Source organism: Serinus canaria, chromosome 1 (genome assembly GCF_022539315.1).
Source record: "Serinus canaria isolate serCan28SL12 chromosome 1, serCan2020, whole genome shotgun sequence".
NCBI lineage: Eukaryota > Metazoa > Chordata > Aves > Passeriformes > Fringillidae > Serinus > Serinus canaria.
This window is the reverse complement of record NC_066313.1, coordinates 50,540,779-50,554,750: the sequence shown is the minus strand read 5'-3', so window position 1 is coordinate 50,554,750 and position 13,972 is coordinate 50,540,779. Positions and strand designations below refer to the sequence as shown.

General features: G+C 43.8%; 2 protein-coding genes across 2 annotated transcripts in view; one reads left to right on the top strand and one right to left on the bottom strand.

Annotated features, from left to right (window-relative positions):
- Nucleotides 1-1,591: 1,591 nt before the first annotated feature.
- On the top strand, nt 1,592-10,123 carry STOML3 (stomatin like 3). The gene is made up of 7 exons (XM_009085634.4): nt 1,592-1,643; nt 4,368-4,471; nt 5,095-5,167; nt 6,403-6,485; nt 8,191-8,394; nt 9,393-9,527; nt 9,923-10,123. Exons 1-7 carry the CDS (start codon nt 1,592-1,594, stop codon nt 10,121-10,123), a joined length of 852 nt encoding a protein of 283 aa, XP_009083882.3.
- Nucleotides 10,124-11,935: 1,812 nt separating this feature from the next.
- The window catches only part of LOC103827373 (complement C4-like), a 41,090-nt gene continuing 39,053 nt past the window's right edge, over nt 11,936-13,972 (bottom strand). Inside the window, exons 40-41 of the mRNA XM_009102903.4 lie at nt 13,394-13,526; nt 11,936-12,269 (exon numbers count right to left, since the gene is read on the bottom strand). Of these exons, the coding sequence (XP_009101151.3) occupies nt 12,131-12,269; nt 13,394-13,526 (272 nt within the window). The 3' untranslated portion in view covers nt 11,936-12,130. The remainder of the gene's footprint in view (nt 12,270-13,393; nt 13,527-13,972) is intronic.

Sequence of the window (13,972 nt, the reverse complement as noted above, 5' to 3'; positions counted from 1 at the left end):
AATGTTGGGGTAGTTTTGTATATTATGTTTTTGTTTCTAAATAGTTAAACAACTTTTCTCTTGTCACTGTTTGCACATGAGACCCTGCTAGTAAGAGTCTGTCCTGAAAAGGTGTGATGATCCAGCTCAGTGTTTTGAAGTCAAATAATGGTGGAAATGCTAGAAATGGCCTACAATGAATATTGAACATTTTTGGGAGCATATTGCAATAAGCATGTCAATCCTGATTTTTCAGGCTGTGCTTATGGCTTTCAGTGGGATTTAAAATGTCAGTTCAGGGGTGTAGTTTCCTCTTTGTGAGACTGAAAAAGGATTCTCTGGGGGACAATCAGCTTTGAATGACCCATCTGGGGCCAAGGTGATTACTGGCAGGAAGGAGGACCTGGGTGAAATGAAACTGGAGCCAGATCTTCACAGATATTCTAGATAACAGATGCCCACAAAACCCAGCCCTGTAATTAATGCAGCTATATATCAAACTCACAGATTACATATAAAAAAACCTCAACAGCCTCTCAACCCAGCAACAGCCTTGTCCTTTGAGAGGGTTGCCCTCTGCTGCTACAGCCTTCAGAAATGGCTTAGCCTGAAATGCTATGCTTAGTTCTATTGTCAAACTATTTTGTGAAAAATACTCTTACTTGGGGGACAATTTTAAGACTTGGGAACAGAATTGCTTCTGCCATGGTTTTGATGTTATCCAGATCAACTCTACCAATGGACAGTGTGAAGAAGGGTGTGGTGAGCTACTCTACACAGGTTGGAGACCTCACATGGAGTTTTGCTTATTTATTATGCTGGTGTTTGAGATCTGAACAACAGCTGAGCCCCAAAACAGCAGAGGAGCAGCATGCAATCTCTGCCTTCTGGCTTTATAGCATCGTAGGTTGGAAAGGACCACCTAGGATTGAGCCCAACCATTAACCCAGCACTGCTAAGCCACATCCTTAAGTGCCACATGTACATGTTCTTTAAATGCCACCAGGGAGGGGGACCCTACCACTCTTCTGGGTAGGCTGTTCCAGTGTTTGACAATTCTTTTGGTGAAATAAGTTTTTTCTCATATTTAATCTTTTTCTCATATTTAATATAAGCCTCTTCTGTCACGCCTTGAGACCTTTTATTCTCATACTGTTGCTTGTTTCTGGATAGAAGAAACCAATCCTCACTTTGCTACAACATCCTTTGAGGCAGGTGTAGAGAGGGTTGAGATCTCCCCTGAGCCTCATTTTCTCAAGGCTTTACCTCAGCTGCTGCTCACAGGACTCTATCTTCCTGGCTTTTTCGTGGGGGTTTTAATCTCTGGTGACAGATTCATAGAAATTGTATTTTGTGGGGCCTAAGACCAGCTGGGCCAAGTGCACCCCAGACAGGACAGCCACAGAGTACCATCAGCTACATCAGAGACACGAGACTTGGTGTTTGGGAACATCCTCTCCTCACCAGGGTAACTAACTCCCAGAAGACTCCAATACAGGGGATTTCTCCTTCTCTCATCCTGCCTCCCTCTTCAGCATCTTGCACCTGCCCTACAGTTTCAAGGTTCACTGCTGTCTCATCTGTGAGGGGGTCAGAGCTTCCCTCCAAGGGGATGGATCCCCAGACAGAGAGACCCAAGAAAATGAACCCAGAACATCTAATTGGTAAGCCTTGTCTTGTGCATGTGAGTGGGGTTTTTCTCAATAATATAAAAAGGAGCAGAACTAACCAAACAAAAAAAGTCCATTTGCTTTACATTTGATGTCTGACATAGACTGTAGAAGAAAACTCAGAATCTGCCACTGTAAGTGACAGAGCAAGTTGCCTCATGCTGCCCTGCTAGGATGCATCAGCATCTGCCTTCTGCCAACATGCCCCCATGCATGAAAAAGACTGATTCAGCTATTGACACACTTCTGTATGGAGCAATGGACTGGAGAGGAGAAAATAGGATCTGGTTAGGGAAGACAGAAGAATTTTTCAGCCCTTAGGAGAAAGCAGAAATGTTAAAGTAGAAAGTGTGGTGGTTAAAGAGGCTGAATCTACTCCATCTTTTTGTTGCTGTAGGAGGCTTGGGAGATTTTTACCTGCACTATTTTTTTATTTGCTTTCCAAGTGTGAAACCCACAGAATGAGTTTGTTTACCAGGTCTGTTTGTGATGTACCCTAATGAGTGCATGAAGAAAAAATGAAGTGAGTCTTATTCCATCACCCTGGAGTTTTTCCACAACTGCTGAGTGATGAGCTCTCTCATTTTGTGGTGCATTGCAGCTCCAGATTTGCTTTGGTCTAAAGAGTCAAGTGAGATTTTTGGTGGTTATGACTATTATAATCCATATACAGGAATGGCAAACCCAGGTCATTGGTATATAGGATTGTGAGTGGTTCTTAACTACTGTTTTTTTCTGGAGTCTTTAATTTGTTGTGTGGTTAAATGGTTTGAAACTTTGGGGTATTCAGAGAAGATCTGTGGTGGTTTTGGGGAGCTAGGAGTTTCATTCAAAGACACATTTTCCTGTTCTCCTTTTCTAACTATAACCTACATCATTAGCTGGCATCAGGATCTCTAGGACAGGTCTTGTGGAGAAGGATTCAATTGTACTTTGTCAAGTTTTGGATGTATGCTTTTTACCCATGGTGGTTAGGGGTGATATCTTGACCCCAAACTCTTCTCAGCTGCTTGTGTACCAGTCTGCTGAGTGCTGGCATTTTTTCCCATCCATTCCCCTGTCTGTGGACTGTGTCATTCTCACCAGGCATCTTCATAGTGGGCTCAGGTGGATGATGGTAGATGATGCTACAACCCAAAATTGCTTTTGAGGAGGTTATTCATAACCAAATTTGTCACTGGAGAAAAAGATCTTCAGATATTTTCTGTAAACTGGTCACTTATGTGAAATTAAGAGAGAGTAAAAATGTTGAGTTCTGCTGAACAAAACATCCCTTCATGATTAATTTGCTCAGATTTCAGATTAAGAATTTTGAATGATACCTATTTTGTGACTTTCCTTGATCTCTTTCCACTGATTAAAAGACACCTCACTGCTGGTACTTTATGTACCTGTTGTAGCCTGCCACACCAGTAGTGTAATGTGAAGTCCACTGTGTGGAGAACAGATAGCAGTGAAAAGATTAAAGATTTCCTCACTAAATCCTAATAATCCTGTTTTTATACACATGGCCTTAAGCTTTGCACAGTAATTTGCTTAGGGAAGCTCCTCAGATGAATTTTGCCACTGATTGCCAAGTGCTGGATGATGCTTCATAAAACAACCAGGGATTTAAAATTGCTGGGGTTTTGGGAAGGATGAGGAGGAAAGCTGAGCTCCTGGTGGGCCAGTTCTGCGCCCAGCTCTCGGGGACACCTGAACCCGGGCTCTTCTGAATGCAAACGTGTTCACATGTGAGGAGTTCAGTCTGCACCAGGAGCCTCACCAGCAGAATGGGCAGAGCTGCGAGCAGCCCAGGGCTGGATGTCACATGTCACATGTCACAGCCAGGTGTGCAGGCACAGCCTGGCCATGCACAGGGACCCAGGAGGGGCAGGGGCTGCAGGAGGGCTGTGCTGTGTGTCCTCCTTCCCTGGGCTGCTGGGAATGTCCTGACAAACCTGTCAGTCCTGCTCTGCTGGTCTGCCAGCACCTGCCTTACAGATCAGGGAGCTGTCTCAGAGTCCTGACAAGCTGCTTTTTTTCTAACAAAGTATAAAATGAATTGTTTCCTGTTTCTCATTTCTGTCTTCATGTGAGTTTTATTTGGTATCAGAAATTTCCAGTCCTGCCCTACACCTTGAAATAACTTACTTTACTACTGCCTTCCCTTCAGGCACTAAAATAATGAAATTAGTTTTATATTTGTTTTATTTCATTAGAACGAAATTTTGGGATGAGATGAGCTGAATTTTGAAGTTCAGCAGAACTTTACTAATTTTGAAGTTCTGCTGAAAAGTCCAGTGGATGTACTGGTCCATTAATATTCCTAAAAATGTCCATCTAAAGAAAGCAAGACTTCCCCTCATTTACTTTGTTACCTGTTTCACACAAAATAAACCTTTTGTCCAGCCCAGCAGTTTCATATTCATGGTTTCACCTGTTCATTTATTTCTCCTTCACAGTCCCCAGCTTTGGTAATACCTTCCATTTTCCTCTTTTTTCCTGTTGCAAAAATGTGTTTTCTGAGCCTTTTATAATTGTCTGTGTGGAAGGGTCAAAAAGTTGAATGTTTAGTTAGGTGTTTTGTGGCTTTCTTTGGGCAAAGGGAGGCAGGAAGAGGGAGTGAGCTTCTGTGGACTTTGTGGTCCCATATGATTGCCCTGGGCTAGATGCACATCCCTGGGATGACTTCTCAAATTTTGCAATCATTGCTCTTCTTCCTTATATATTTTACAGCTGACAGGCAGGAAGGAATTGGTGTCTGTGGCTGGATCCTGGTTTCACTTTCATTCCTCCTGGTGCTTATCACCTTTCCTATTTCCATCTGGGCATGTATCAAGGTAAACTATCAGGATTTGAGGCACATGGGGAATGCTCTATTATCGTTGTTGTTACTTTTTTACTGATTTAGTTAAGAAAAGGCACCTCACATTCACATTTTGGGGAATCATAAGGATTTGTAGCAAAGGTGTGCTCTGGAAATTATATCCACACAGGTTCTTTCACAAATGTTCTGTGTTGCCACAACTTCCTCACTTAATTTCTTCCAGTCTCAACATTCATCATTGGTTAAACTTCCAGCTAAACATCAGTTGGATGCCAGGCTTTCAGAAGCCATGATGCACTAAGTGAAGTGGTTTAGGTTACCTGAGGTGAGAGCCCCTTTGCCTACAACTGCTCTGAGTGTGCTGCTGATGTTGAGAGAGCTCTGGGATGTCCTTTTTAGATCACTGTTAATTCTTTCATATGTGATCTGTTTTGTAACCTGTTTCCATGGGCAGGGGCCGAGTTTTTCCAGCAAATCATGAGTCAAGTAGAAGACGTGACGAAAGTGATTTGCAGCTTTGTTCCTTCCTATATTATTTGTACTTTCTTCACATTTAATATAGGTGCCAAAGATTTAAGGACCAGGGAATTAAAATAGAATTAGCTGTAAAGTTCTAAATTTAAAATCTTTTCCTAGGTTGTCAGAGAATATGAACGTGCTGTTGTGTTTCGTCTGGGACGTATTCTGTCCAAGAAAGCAAAGGGACCAGGTGAATGCATGCAGTTTTTCTCTGTTAATATCCTCTGGGTTTGTTTATGTTATTACAATGCACTCAGACCACTTAGAGAATTGCAGAGGTTCCATGAAACCCTTCTTCATGGCACAGAGGGGAATGAGAAGGTCCCCTCTGCTGCAGTTCCTTTACCTGCAGACTGTTTACTTTTCTCAAGAGAAGATACAGCCCCCCTCCTGCCACAGCACAGAAGTTTGAGTACCTTGATACCAGGTGTGACTTTGCTGCTGAGCAATCTGGACAACAGAAGGATGAGTTCATGCTGCACACACTGCCAGGGGACTGCAGGGAGGTTTAAATGCAGTGTTCAGGTCTGCCACGGTCTTTTTCGGGTGACTGTGGACTCTTTCCCTGCACCTCACTTCCAACACAGCTTGTGGCTGCCAGCTCCTTAGCTGTCCTCTGCCCTGAAAATGGTAAATGTGTCAGGGCAGGGACACCCAGCAGCTACACCAAGGCTGCTCCCTAGGACCAGCCTACAAATCACAAACCAAACCCAGCTACACGAGGAGTTTGCATTGGTGCAGTTACCACCTCTGGGCAAGGAAAAGGGCCAACTGAAATAACAGGAACTGAAATACTTTCAGTACTTTTTCAGGTACTGTCCTTCCTCTGGAATAGCAGTCATGTGGTCCAAAGAGCAGCTAGGCCTGGTACAGGGCTCTTCTGTGTGGCTCTGGGTGCCAAAGCAAGGTGCTGAGGTTTCAGTAGAGGATTGGAAGTTTTGTCCTGTCTCCCTCTCCAGTGAAGGAGAGTGGAGGCTCCTTTACAGGATTTGTCACATCTTGGGACAATGTTGCTCATGTAGTGCAGGAATCACCTGGGTGATGTCTTTCCTGAGGACACATACTGAACCATACCTGGCCTGTGATTAAAAAAGGGAAAATTAAAGGCGTGGAAGGAATTTTTTGCCAAAAGTCCCATGGCAGACTTCAGACAAGAGCTTCAAGGTGCCCATTTCTGGACAAGAGTCCCAGGTAGTTAAGCTCTAATGAGTTCAAATTATCTGCAGATATTTGCACTTCCCTCTGTTATTTGAAAATGCAAAACAACACTATTGTCATGTCTTGCAAGCAGAAAGGACAGCTGCAGTGATAAGGAGGGTGTTATTCCAAATCCTGTGGGTATTTCCATCTGTTAATTTTCTCTAGGATACCTGGATCTGGATTTTAGTTTCAGAGGTGTTTCATCTAATAATTTTTATTTTTCAGGAATGATCATTGTACTTCCATGTACAGATACATTTATCAAGGTTGATCTGAGGACGGTTACCTGTAAGATTCCTCCACAAGAGGTAACTTCTCTAGAGGCCATCTAAGACAGGAACAAAAGATGCAGCACATTCATGGCACATTAAAAATAATGCACATTTTGTAATTTTGCCACACTGAGCTACCATGTGGAACTTAGCTACCATATGAAATTTAGCTTTTTTTGCTGTATCTTCTGCATTTCAAGCTGCTTACAACACAGCTTCTTGCCCAAAGAAGTTATGGGTGCCCCATCCCTGGGAGTGTTCAAGGCCAGGTTGGAGGGGGCTCTGAATAACCTGGTCTTGGGGAAGGTGTCCCTGCCAATGGGAGGCAGGTTGGAGGTGAGTAATCTTTAAGGTTCCTTCCAACCCAAACCATTCTGTGATTTTCCTAGTGAAAATCTGTAGATGCCTCATTGCAGGTCAAGCTGGTGTTCAGAACTGTGATTTCAAAAATAAGGGATGGGAGTTACAAGTGTGAATGTGAGACAGGGAGGACAAGAGAGGAGTGGGCTACAAAATTCCCAGTTGCTAATTAATGTCCTAATAAAATTGGATCTGACATGTAGCTCACCATTCAAAAGAGCCTTCTACATGAGTCTGGAAAGGCAAATTACTCATGGGTAACAAATCCTGTTAAATTGACAGGAATTAGCAGACAACCTTCCACAAAACTCAGGTCCAAGCAGGAATGGATGGAGGAAGCAAGATACATGCAAGCAGGATATATCTTCATTCATTTTGTTTGTAAATTTTGGCTGAAAAATTTAATCTGAAGGATAAGTTGTTGAGCAATCAGTCCTGTTCTGATCAAGTTTTGGTCTGTGTGGCCTCAGCCCCATGGAAGAAAAATCCTTCTGCTTATGGAGCTGACACTGCTGTCCCCTTCATTAAACAAAGAGCAGAGGGAGAAGAGGCAGCTCCAAAACCCTTTGGGCCCCCATAATCTCCTACTGTGCTCCCCAGGAGATGTTTTGGGCTATTATCTTTCTGTAAACAGAAAGAGCCTTTTCTCAGAGTACAGGGTACAGGGGTGTGTGGTGGGAAATGAAAAATGGCTCCCCCAAAATGTGAGGCTGGAAGGAAGATGGTTGGAACTTGTATGAGGCTTAGCAGCTTTTGGCCAGGCTTCTGCAGCATTTGGCAGGGTTTTTGTGAAGCATCCCCTTGCAGGCAAAAGATGCTGAGGAGGAAAGTGATAGTGGAGCATCATCAGTTCTCCACTGAGGCCAGCTGCCTTCTGAGGCACAAGAAGCTTGGCTGGCAAAAAATGACAACTCTTCTGTGAATGCTTAAATATTTCTTTCAGTTTCTTCTCACAATTTCTTGCACTTTTTCTTTTAATGTGTTTCTTACAAATACATTGTTTAGGGGAAGTAGCACAGATCTTCCAAGCTGCATGAAATGTATAAGATCATTAATGGATTTTCTGCAAGAAAGGAAGAGGATAGCCATCATTTATTATTGCAAAAGAAATTAACTCAAATTATGAGATTTGCTTAAAATTGAACCAGTTATTTAGAGGGTATGTAAAGCATTTTCACCCAATTTGTTGTTGCTGAACAGCTCTCTTGAAGAAATTTCTTGAATTTCTTGGGGGAATGACAAAGAAATCAAGAGAAATTTTTAATTTCTTTGAATAATCAATGCCTTTTACTCACTAAAGGTTAAAAAAAATAAAATTCCCTTTCTAGGAAAAGAGGTGTTGTTGGATCTTTCTGTGACTGTGTGCATTTCTCAAATGCAGATTCTCACGAGGGATGCTGTAACTGCCCAGGTGGATGGGGTGGTGCACTACAGGATCCACAGCGCTGTCAGTGCTGTTGCCAACGTCACTGATGTCCACTCTGCCACCTTGCTTCTGGCACAGACAGCCCTGAGAAACGTTCTGGGTACACAGAGCTTGGCTCAGCTGCTGGCAGGTCGTGAGGAGATTGCACACAGGATCCAGGTAAATCTGGCACTCAAAATTCATAAGCATGGAGATGTCTTCTGGGGAGTAACAAATTAGAAATAATGTCTCTTTTTTTCTTCAACAAGGATAACAAAATCTCCCTTTATGTTTTTTTTGGTTTTTTTTTCAATTATGCATCTCATTGCTTAGAGTCAGAAAGAGTTATTCTAAAGGTATTTCCCCTGCCTCTTGCAGCAGAGTTATCTCTATCAAAAAGCAATTACAATTCTGAAATTATCCACTGATTAAAAAAAATTAGCTTAGCCCCTTGCACAGAGGCAGCTGCAAACATGGAGAAGGAGATCCCCTGCTCAGGGGAAGCTCTGTCTTGAGCAGACACTTCATTGAGGCAAGACTTGTATCTTCTGTCATTACAACTAAGAGCACAAAACTGAGTTGCTGTATGCTTTAAAATGCCATCTGGTTTCTTTTTTTGATTTGGCAGCCAGGGAGAGAGCAGAGGAAAAATCCAATACCCAATTTACTAATTTCAGTCAGAGACAAGGCATAGTCAGACCAAAGAGACATTGTACCCTCTGCAGCCAGGAGAGTGGCCACGCAGAGACAGGGTCATGGTGGTGGTGTGGATTGCAGGAGTGCCCAGGAACCAGAGCACAGATGAGTTTTCCAGTGCTGCAGGGCTGACTTGTGTCTCACCCACAGTGTACTTTTACCGTGCTGTGCTGTTTAAGGAACTCGCTGTAGTGTTTCTTTGTAAAAGGGAGAAGTTTAGTAACTGCCCACCTAAGGATAGGATGGGAGATCATAATTTAGGAGGCAGGAGAGAAGCCCTACAGGAGACACTGGTGTTGACCAGCAAGTGTTTCCTGAGGCTGTGGTACCCACTGTGCACACACCATGCTGGTGCTGGTGCCCCTGGAGCATCCCTCCTTCTGCTGTGTGGTCTGCCCTGTCCTTCTGTCCAAGCAGGGAATACCACATGGCTTTCCCTCTGCCAGCACTGTGCTCTTTCTGGTGTGCTGTTTGTCCCCAAGGCTACCCTTGGCAGTGCCACAGAGCAGTGGGGAGTCAAAGTGGCTCGTGTGGAGATCAAAGACATCAGGATCCCCGTGGCCATGCAGAGGACAATGGCAGCTGAAGCAGAGGCTGCTCAAGAGAAAAAAGCTAAGGTGAGACCCATGACAGGCTTTCATTTCCTTGTCATAGAACCACAGAATTGTTTAGGATGGGCAAGACCTCTCAGATCACCAAACCCAACCCTTAAACCCAGCATTGCTGAGTCCACCACTAAACCATGTCCCTAAGCACCACATCTACATACCCTTTAAATGACCCCAGGGTTAGTGACTTCACCACTTCCCTGGGCATCCTCTTCCAATGCTTGACAACCTAATTTTTTTTCCTAATATCCAATGAGAACTTCCCCTTAACAACTTAAAGGCCATTTCCTCTTGTCCTGTGGTTCCAGGAATCCAAGGTAGTTGGTTTTCTCATCGTTATAAAGCTGGATTTGCACCACTATGGGCAACATTCCCATGCCATTTCCATTTCTGTTCCTTTTCAGGTTGTGGCAGCTGAAGGAGAAAAGAATGCTTCCAAAGCTCTCCAGAAGGCCTCCATGGTGCTGGCTGAGTCTCCAGCAGGTCTGCCACTGCGTTACCTGCAAACGTTAACAGCTGTGGCAGCACAGAATAACTCCACCATTGTCTTCCCTCTGCCTATGAATATGTTTGGGAGTTTGGGGCAGAAATGGACAGGGGGGTAGAGACTGTTCTATGCTAGCTCCTAGGCCAGAGATACTTAAAGGTTTTCCTAGGAAGCAAATTGGCAGAGTTAAAGTAGAAGCATGTTTGGGTCCTCTGCCCCCAAAATAACTCTAATAGTCACACACAGCTCCCACATTGAGATTGCATTTGCAAAGTTCAGACACTAAGCAGTTCCGGCTTAGAGTCACCTGCAAGTAAAATGGAAGAAAATATGTAGAATGTATGTTAGATCTAATATAAAATTTTAATGATGCTTTCACCACAGTTTACAGAGTTTTGAGTGTTGCAATTTTTTGGTGATTTTTTTGCCAGGCAAGAACCTCTGAGCTGGTGCTGACTCCACACAGCAGAAGGGTCAGACATTGGTATCTAACTTAAGCTTTGTGGAGTGGAAAGAAAGAATTTGGCTCTTAACCTTAGAGATGTTCTTTCATAAATATTGGCAGAATTACTGGATAATGGGTATGTCAGTGGAATGGCCTATTCTTTATCTCATATTAATAGAAATTAGTACTCCATTTACTGACCTCAGCTGTATTTTGCCATATCACTGACATTTATATAAGCTGTGTAATAAAGAGAATGAATAACCAGGCATTACAACAACATTTCATAAACCTCAAGGTCCTCTGTCAATTTAAGTGTCTGTCTTACACCTTCAGTACGTTTCTTATCTTCCTTTACATATGTCATGAAGCAGTCATTGAGGTTTTCCTGAAATAAGCCTTCCCTACCCTCCATCCATGCAATGCTTGGCAGCTGAGAGGAAGATGTTGTTGATATCCAGGTCCAGCTGATGCTAAATTTGAATTTTCAGGCTTCAAAGATAGCTGTTCAGTACTCAGTTCAGGCACAAAGCAATGAACTGTCTTCTGTGAATCTGAAATTTCTGGTGATGGAGCTGTTTTGGTAGGTGCTGCTGCAGTGTAATGTCTTGGCCACATGAGCATCACTGTTGCCCTTTCTATCAGCACGGTCATTTGACTCCCAATTAACCAGCTCAGCATGGACCTACTAATTATCATATCATTGACACAGGCCCTTCTTATTTTTACTGCAGTGTAGCACAAGCAGTCCAGGTGGCAAATGTTTGTGCTCATTAGCTGCTGGCACAGAGCACACAGGGGTATGAACATCTGAGGATGGTGACCTACACAGTTCTTCTCTGCTTCAGACATGACTGACAAATGGCATTTTGCTGGCAAGCAAAAGAAGCAAAACCTGTGGTTGAAAGTCATCTGCTTAACAGCGTTACCAAAACATTTTCCACAGACTTTTTCTTATCCCAAGAAAAGAGTAGTTTTGAGTTAAACGCAAGAAAAAGAAAAGCTTGGAAGACGTGGCTAGAGAGTGAGAATAAAAGCACTCTGTGCCCTCATTGAGCTACCAGCCCAACAAGCCTGTGGAAGACTTCTGAGTCCAGCACAGGGTATGCTCAGTGTACCACTTCTAGTTCCAGCTTTAGAAGTGTATGGAATCCAGCCATGGGGTCAGCAGGAGTCACAATTACAGCCAGAAACCAGCTGCTGGTTGAAGCATGAATGTTGGTATCTCTTCTCTTTCAGCAGCAGTGTAACACAGGTAAGCCCATGAACACCCAGTTTTCTTTTTGACACATGAAAATGTCTTGGTCTTTTTTTAAAATATTTTTTTTCCCCTGTCCAGAACTGCAGTAATTATTCAGGCAATGCACAATGTGGTTTTTTTTTTGACTCTCCACAGGATAATTGCACTGTTGTAGAATAGCTCAAGGAGACACAAACTCCTGCTCTCTCTTCCCCAGTGTCAGGTACAATAAAGACAGTAACTAGTAGAGGAACTGCATTTTTATTGTGTTACCCACGCACACACCCACAAGAGGATGTTTCACACCCCAGTCAGTGGAACAGCAATGGAAGCAGCCCTGCCATGTTTCAGGTGCCCCTGGGATGCACAGGCTTTGCAGGAAGAATTCTGGCAGAAGGTGAGCTGCAGTCCAAGAGAGATGTGGGGGTCAGAGCCATTGTTCAGACGTGGCACAGGCTGTCAGAGGTGCTCAGGAAGTCCTGCAGGTGAGCGCAGCTCTGCCGGCGCAGAGTGCTGCGGCACTCATTGCCCGCTGGAATTTTCTCCACCCAGGCTTGTGCATCAAGTAAGTATTGCATCCTGAGTGAAAATGGGACAGGTAAAGAAGGTTAGACATTATTCCTGACATGGAGCAATGGGAAAGTGTAATCCCTGAGCTGCTGCATCCCTCCAGAGAGGCATCTCTGAAATCAAGAGTTACACTAGCCAAGAAACTTGCCTTCACCAGCAGGTTAACTGAGCTTTGGACAAAGTCTGGGATGTGTCAGTGCCAAGCTGGGACAGACCTGTTTGAACTTGTGTTTTGAGTATGTCAGGTAAGCTTGGGCTAAGTGTCTGTTAGGCTTTCCAGAATGACACAAAAGGCCCAAGTGCACAACAGTGGGACAGGGAGGGGAAGTTTAGTTCCAGCAGAGTATACCCATGAGAAGCTGTGTAGCTTCCAGTATTTCATGCCTGAACTGGAGAAATGTTGGAGTTTAAACCTCTGCTGGGACACCACAGTCTCTATCAGGCTTATTTTGAAGCAGGCTACTGATCTAGGTGATGTAACAGAGATGGGAATGGGACTTCTTAAGGTTTTAGGAAGTGGTGCTCACATCTTGATGGAGATCTCCTCCCTAGAAGCTTTCAGAGGCATTACCTTTGTCCAGTTCTGTGCAGGAAAAGGAAACATTTATGATATCTTCCTCCCTGAATATTTGATAGTGTCACACTGAATTCCCACTGAGATAAATTCCCTTTTATTCATTGAAGTGTGACAGTGAGAAATGAGAAGAATATCCTACTTGCGTGCATGGTGTAAGAGCAACCTTGGGAGCTGCTCTTAGTCATGCTCCCACACATCTCTTCTGCAAACACAGGAGCTGTTTAAGGCAGCTGCAGTAGATGGACTGAGTAGCTTTTCCTATTGTCCTTTTCTAGCTGTGAGTTTATAACCCAGGGGAAAGGGCCAGGTTTGATCCTGGGAAGTCTGGGAACCACAGATCCATGAGCCAATAGATTTAGGTGGCTCAGCTCTTCCCCAGAGCTCTGCTTTTGCCTATGGAGTGGAACACTTTGCACTTTAGTAAATCCAGCAGAATCATCCCTGAGAAATTTGGTGTGGCCTTGACTTTCTGGAGGTATTCTAACAGATTGAGTATCCCCTGGGTTTATGGTCCATGATAGCAGCTGCTGCTGCCCAGAGACCATTTTACACCTACTTGTTGTTGCAATCCACAGTTTGCCCATCTCTGCCCATGAGGAGGTAGCGCTTGCCAGGGACAATGTTTAACTGGCACATGGAGCGTGATAGGAACTGCCGGTGCTCACCCACTTGGATGCTTTCATCTGCAGCTGTGGGACAAGGAGAGAAAACCTCATGAACTTTTCTGACAGAAGAACTGTAGCCCACAGGACACAACCCCCTGTGATCATTTTTCCCACTGCTAAGCCAAGGTGATATTTCACTTGGGAATTTGGCTTGACGAGTGAATAAGTGGTCCTGCTGTGGTGGGATACATTTCTCCTAGTGGGACCTGACAGAAAGTAAGCCACTTTTGCTTTAGCTGGTTGTCTTGGTGTTTGCAGTAATTATTGAAGATGTTTTCCTATAGACCTTAGCACCTTTCAGACATTAATGAAGTTTGCTTAAGTCTCAGAGACTGAAGGAAAAGCCAAGGAAAATAGAAAACCTGCTGTCTTCCATTTCAGAATGCTCTGAAACGTTCAGGGTGGTCTTAAAAGCTAGGAAACTAAATTCAAACATTTTGAGGCTCAACAATGCAGCAGACAGTATTAAA

Excerpts from the sequence above, each read along its gene's own strand:
- STOML3 (XM_009085634.4), top strand. The coding sequence starts at position 1,592 with ATGGATCCCCAGACAGAGAGACCCAAGAAAATGAACCCAGAACATCTA. Across the intron at positions 4,472-5,094 it reads CCATCTGGGCATGTATCAAG|GTTGTCAGAGAATATGAACG; the intron begins GTAAACTATCAG and ends ATCTTTTCCTAG. Across the intron at positions 8,395-9,392 it reads AGATTGCACACAGGATCCAG|GCTACCCTTGGCAGTGCCAC; the intron begins GTAAATCTGGCA and ends TTTGTCCCCAAG.